The sequence below is a fragment of the Ctenopharyngodon idella genome, chromosome 19, assembly GCF_019924925.1.
Source record: "Ctenopharyngodon idella isolate HZGC_01 chromosome 19, HZGC01, whole genome shotgun sequence".
NCBI classification, from domain to species: domain Eukaryota; kingdom Metazoa; phylum Chordata; class Actinopteri; order Cypriniformes; family Xenocyprididae; genus Ctenopharyngodon; species Ctenopharyngodon idella.
This window is the reverse complement of record NC_067238.1, coordinates 24,367,916-24,373,915: the sequence shown is the minus strand read 5'-3', so window position 1 is coordinate 24,373,915 and position 6,000 is coordinate 24,367,916. Positions and strand designations below refer to the sequence as shown.

The window sequence follows — 6,000 nt, the reverse complement described above, 5'->3', positions numbered from 1 at the left end:
AGTTTCATTTGAAAGTGAACCAATCCTTTTTGAGTCAGCTGGTGAAAGTGATGTTTTTCTGCCCTCTAGTGGAGAATTGCAATTCTGTCACTCTCCCACTAGTTTGTGTTGTGCAGTCAAATTATGCCTAAAAAGATGACTTATTAAAGGCTCCATAATATTCAGGTAAGATAAGAATATGTGGAAAGTTTGTGTTATCCTGAGGCTTGAGTACATCTCATATAATGTATCTCTTTTAAACTCTGGCATCATTAAATACATCCTCCATTATGGTTTTAGATCCTAGTAATGTTATCTCTCATATGAGAGACAAAATGATTCCTTGACACATCAATGCCAGTTTGATGATGAATGTGTTATATCAAATGCAATTTGAAACGTTCAAATTTCAAATGCTTTATTTATTGGCAATTCTGTTCTTATTTTAAAAAAAATCATAGATTTCATCATGCACACCAATCATTCTTTAGTTTAGAGGAAGGCAATACAGTCAGTTTTGCACAAAACAGAAGAACAAGTCTACAGGCCTGTATACCATTGCAGTGCATGTATATTTATAAATGTGCGTGTGTTTTTTAATTAAGGAAAAACAGAAAAAAATCTTTCCAAAAACCCTGACATGACTTAAGTACCTTCATATTACGAGATGTTAAAGACTCCTGGGGTCTTTCATTGCACAAAATGGGTCATTAATAATATAATATAACATAACTTAAATGTACAAAGTTTTTAAGACATCAAAATAAATGTGGAGCTGAAAAATTACAAAATATTTTTAGATGTCCAAAGGTTCAAAATGAACATGAAAAGAAAGCAAAACTTGACACTTAAAAATAAAAATCATTATTAATAATATAAATCATAACTTTATAGCAATAGAGCCTATTTTAATAGATCAGTGGATCGGATGAGATTCGGATATACAGCATGTACATAAACAACATATCCTACAAAAGTGACTTCCTATTTAAAAGAAAGTATTGGTTTTCCCCCTTTCGGGCTGTCACCATCTCCGGTAAATGTTATTGACTATGTACATCAGGTCCAAGACACGTATTGCTCAGATTGTGGAGATTTGTTTGGCACAGCCGATCACTCCTTTAAGAAACACTACAGCTTTTAGCATCCGCTCTAAAAAACACATCTTTACCCCCGTCTTTGACTAAAAGCTCAAAAACACTGCCATCAGACAGAGGAAAAATATATATCTGTAAGTACTCTCTGTAATTATTATCTAAAACGCCATTCATTTGGACCATGTCACTATTACAGCAGCAATTTTAACGAACAATAAGAAAAACATTTGGTAAGACTTGATCTTGAATTGTTGTGGAGGCTGAGTTCATCTACAGTCTCTTGGTCGACTAGTTCTTCCTAAAAGGGGAAAATAAGTCTGTTTGGATGCCTATTTACATCTATAACATTTAGGCTGATCATTCAGCTACTATTTACAAACTCCATGTTTCTTTACTATACTGAAAAATGTACATTCAGGCCTTGTTCCTTTCAGTAATCAAAGCAGCCTTGCGTTTTCTTTTTCACACTGTCATTTTCATTTCATTCAGTGTTGATTCATCTGTTTTTGAGAAGCTGGTCAAAATAAGTTTAAAGTGTGTTAAACTACATTCCAAAGCTTTAATCGCAGAATCAAACCATTTCCTGAGAAGGCTGGTGCTTAAGGGCTCATGCTGGAAGAGGGACGGCTTTATTCCTTCGCCTCTGGCACTTTTTAAATGGAAACGAAGAGGTATCGAAGGTACGTTACAAAGCTAACAAAAGTGGTCGTACTGTCATACGTAACAAAACGCCTTTCACATAGCAAGCTTATTTCTGTCTGGCACGTTCACAACGGGTGAGAACAGTATAAACAGGAAAGTTTTGATAGGAAGGACCACACCGTGACAGATCCTAAACCTCTTTGATAGTCCGTTCAGACGGTTTGAAGTTGGAAGAACTGGTGTTGGACATGTAGACGGAATGGGTCCTGCGGTGCAGACGGGCACGTTTGGTGGTCAGGTTGCGCCTGCTGTTGCTGATGATGTCATTGATGAACTTCTTGCAGTCCACGCAGACCTCCATGGTGCTCCAGTCCTCTGTGAACTGCTCGGGAAGCTCCAGCTCGTCTTTGGAGGTCGAGTGCTCACCGTGCTTTGATGATCTGAGAGGGATTGTGACAAGAAATAATCTTACTGGAAGCCCTTACTATGGTACAGATGATACGAACCCCCCCCCCTCATCATTTCTGAAGCTCACCTGGACATGGAACGCTGAAGGCTATGGCGCTTGTGGCTGGATGTGGTGGAGGTCTTCTCTGCCGGGGCTGACGCTCCAGACTCTTTTTTGGGCAGGATGCTGGGGCCCAGAGAAGAGATGGGCAGGCTGGCATGGGGCTTGGAGGGCAACTTCATCTGAGATGGATGAGGATATGAGGTCATTAGCAGTTTGAAAAATGCATACTACCATTCAAAAGTTTGGGGTCAGTTAGGTTAATACCTTTATTCAGTAAGGATGCTTTAAACTGATCAAAAATGACAGTAAAACATTTAAAATGTTACAAAAGATTTAGATTTCCAATAAATGCTGTTCTTTTGAATTTTCTATTTATCAAAGAATACAGAAAAAAAATGATCACAGTTTCCACAAAAAAATTAAGCAGCACAAAACAACAGTTTTCAACATTAATAATAAGAAGAAATGTTTATTAAGCACCAAATTAGCATATTAATGACTGAATTATTTCTGAAGGATCATGTTACACTGAAAACTAGAGTAAAATTCAGCTTTGTCATCACAGGAATAAATTACATTTTAAAATATATTAATACAGAAAACAGTTATTTTGAATTGTAATATTGCACAATATTACTGTTTTTACTGTATTTTAGATCAAAGAAATGCAGCCTTCTTGAGCGTAAGAGACTTCTTTCAAAAACATTAAACATTATGCCCTTTTACAGTGTCTTGATTTTTTTTTGGGGGGGGGGTTACTTTTCATGCATGAATTATTTTTTACATATTTTGCATTGTGCAGCACCTTTCTTCTCAGTCTGTCAGTAACGCTTTGTTAAAGGGTTAGTTCACCCAAAAATGAAAATTCTGTCATTAATTACTCACCCTCATGACGTTCCACACCCATAAGACCTTTGTTCATCTTCAGAACACAAATTAATATATTTTTGATGAAATCCGAGAGGTATATGACTCCTCCATAGACAGCAATTTAGCTACCAATTTCAAGGTCCAGAAAGGTACTAAAGACATAGTTAAAATAGTCCACATGACTGCAGTGGTTCAACCACAATTTTATGAAGCGACGAGAATAATTTTTGTGCGCAAAAACAAAACAAAAATAACGACTTCATTCAACAATTTATTCTCTTCCATGTCAGTTTCCTACACCGTTTACGTTGTAAACACAGTGCAGCGCTTCCGGGTTCTACATCAGAACTCCGACTCATTATTGGCCAGCTCCTGCGCCAGCATCACACACATGCGTCGTGCTGCTCACGTGAACAGCATCAGCCAATACTGAGTCGGCGTTCTGATGTAGAACCCGGAAGCGCTGAACGTAAACAGCATAGGAGAATGACACAGAAAAGAAGAAATTGTTGAATAAAGTTTTTTTTTTTTTTTTTTTTGCGCACAAAAAGTATTCTTGTCGCTTCATAAAATTAAGGTTGAACCACTTTAGTCACGTTGACTATTTTAACAATGTCTTTAGTACCTTTCTGGGCCTTGAAAGTGGTAGTTAAATTGCTGTCTATGGAGGGGTCAGAGAGCTCTCGGATTTCATCAAAAATATCTTAATTTGTGTTCCGAAGATGAACAAAGGATTTTCATTTTTGGATGAACTAACCCTTTAAGTTCCTGTCTCTATTAAGCCCCACCTTCCGAAAAGCAAAACGTGCTCTGATTGGTCAGTGTGTTCTGATTGGTCATCCGCTTCAAGTGTGTCGGCCCTTACCATAACTGTGAATTTTGACACACTACTAACACAACTAGACCAGGCCTCGCACCCTTTTCTTTTGCATATGGCTTGGATGGGAATTATTTAAATGAGGAATATTGGGACATGTTCGTTCCTGAAAGAAAACTCAAACCTACAATGGAGGCGTCTTAGAGACCTCAAAAACAGTGCTTACTGATATAGACAATATCTCCCTTTGGAGTGGACATTGTAACTTTGCAGATCTTTTTCATGCTCAAACAGCAACATTACACAGTAAAGAAAGTTGAAAATGTGAAAAAAGCATACAAAAAAAAAAAAAATCTTATATTAATGCAAAAGTAGCAATGAGTTAAAGATGTTACATTTACCTTCTTACAACACTGCGAACAAACAGGCCTGTGAGAGAAAAGAACAACCATGATTCCACTGCACATCACTACTTTGTTTCCTTTTTTAATAATGTTCAAAATAAAAAGCTCCACCCACCTCTTACAGAACTGGCAGGTGTAAGACCAGGTGAAGAACGAGAACTTCTTCGTCCGACATGAGAAGCAAAGCTAACGGAATAGGTTGCACAATTAAACTTATTGTAGTGAGCTGCCAGCATTTTTAAGCAACATACAGTAGATGTGCTCCAAAAAAGGAGAGTATTTCAAAAGATAAGTTTGGACTAATGTATACATTTACAGTGGGCAGTGAATGTAAAAGTGTATTGAAAATTTACCTTTCCTTTCTTCAGCGCATTATAAACCTCTTTATACTGCTGAAACTTCTCCAGCTCTGCTTTAACGAGAACCTGTCTGATATGCATCACCTCCTCGACGGTCAAAGTCAGGCACTCGACAGGGTAGCAGAACTCCTCCTGAAACAAACACATCACTTTCACAAACATGCCGAAGGATACATTGCATATTCAAACATGCCATGCTGTCACACCCAAGAATGAGGAATGGAAAAACTAACATGCTAGATCACAACTCTTCATGATTACACCCTCTGCCAAACATGACACAAAACAAAACCCACAACACAATGGCGATGGAGGCATAGCAAAACATTTAATTCAATAATGTGGAATGTTAAACTCTCTATTTCTTGTTATGCAAGATTCACCTCTATAGGTCAAGTCTTGTATGCAAATTTGTTTAAAAAAAAAAAAAAAAAAAAAAAAAGGTATGCAAAAATAATGTACGGCGCCCCAGGACTAGTCCTTACCCAATAAGGCACACTGATTTTAGCACACATAAAAGCCAATATTCATCTCTTACTTTCAATCTACTATTACACAAGACAAATCATGTCTTGTCAACTACAAAATAGACTCATATTGGCTTTTATGCCCCTTGTCACCCAGTGATAGTGCGGAATCAGTAATATGTAGTTTGATGGGACGTACCATACGACCGCTGCCTAATGCGTGAGCCTGACCAAAGGAAACAACATGGCTTTTATTTGGTATTTGTTGAAAATTAACAGCTGTATAGTTTCAGGTACAAAAACATAAATTGTCACCGATGCTCCCTAAATGTTATAAATCAAGAAAATGTTAAATAAAAGTAAATGAAAGTATATTTTACATAGACAGAGTCTAAGAAACACTAAGCCAGTATAAGAAAAAGTAAAGACTAAACTATTTTAATAGCACACTGGATATCTTTAATCAAATTGTTGTTTAATGTAATATAATATAATATAATATAATATAATATAATATAATATAATTAGTCCTGTCAAACGATTAATCGTGATTAATCACATCCAAAATAAAAGTTTGTATTTACATAATATATGTACTGTGTATATTTATTATGTATATATAAACACACATAATTTAATTAAGTTTAATTAAGAAATATTTACATGTATACTTATATATAACTTATATTATATATAAATATAAATATTTTATATATAAATGTAATACATTTTTGTTAAATATATATATGCATGTCTGTAGCAGGCATCAAATTTGAAATGAGCATAAAATTGTAAAATTTCTCAGTTTAAACATTTGTTATGTTATCTATGTTCTATTGTAAATAAAATATTGG

The 6,000-nt window shown here is 35.8% G+C and overlaps 1 protein-coding gene across 7 annotated transcripts in view; it reads right to left on the bottom strand.

Moving 5' to 3' along the window:
• Nucleotides 1-380: 380 nt before the first annotated feature.
• Nucleotides 381-6,000, bottom strand: part of spire1a (spire-type actin nucleation factor 1a) — a 48,521-nt gene continuing 42,901 nt past the window's right edge. For 4 of the 7 annotated variants that reach the window (XM_051872320.1, XM_051872321.1, XM_051872325.1 and 1 more), the window contains 6 exons: nucleotides 5,346-5,372; nucleotides 4,674-4,811; nucleotides 4,436-4,506; nucleotides 4,318-4,345; nucleotides 2,254-2,408; nucleotides 381-2,158 (listed from right to left, as the gene is read on the bottom strand). In XM_051872320.1, the coding sequence (XP_051728280.1) occupies nucleotides 1,909-2,158; nucleotides 2,254-2,408; nucleotides 4,318-4,345; nucleotides 4,436-4,506; nucleotides 4,674-4,811; nucleotides 5,346-5,372 (669 nt within the window). In that variant the 3' untranslated portion in view covers nucleotides 381-1,908. The remainder of the gene's footprint in view (nucleotides 2,159-2,253; nucleotides 2,409-4,317; nucleotides 4,346-4,435; nucleotides 4,507-4,673; nucleotides 4,812-5,345; nucleotides 5,373-6,000) is intronic. The other 3 variants (XM_051872323.1, XM_051872324.1, XM_051872327.1) reach the window with 1 other exon arrangement.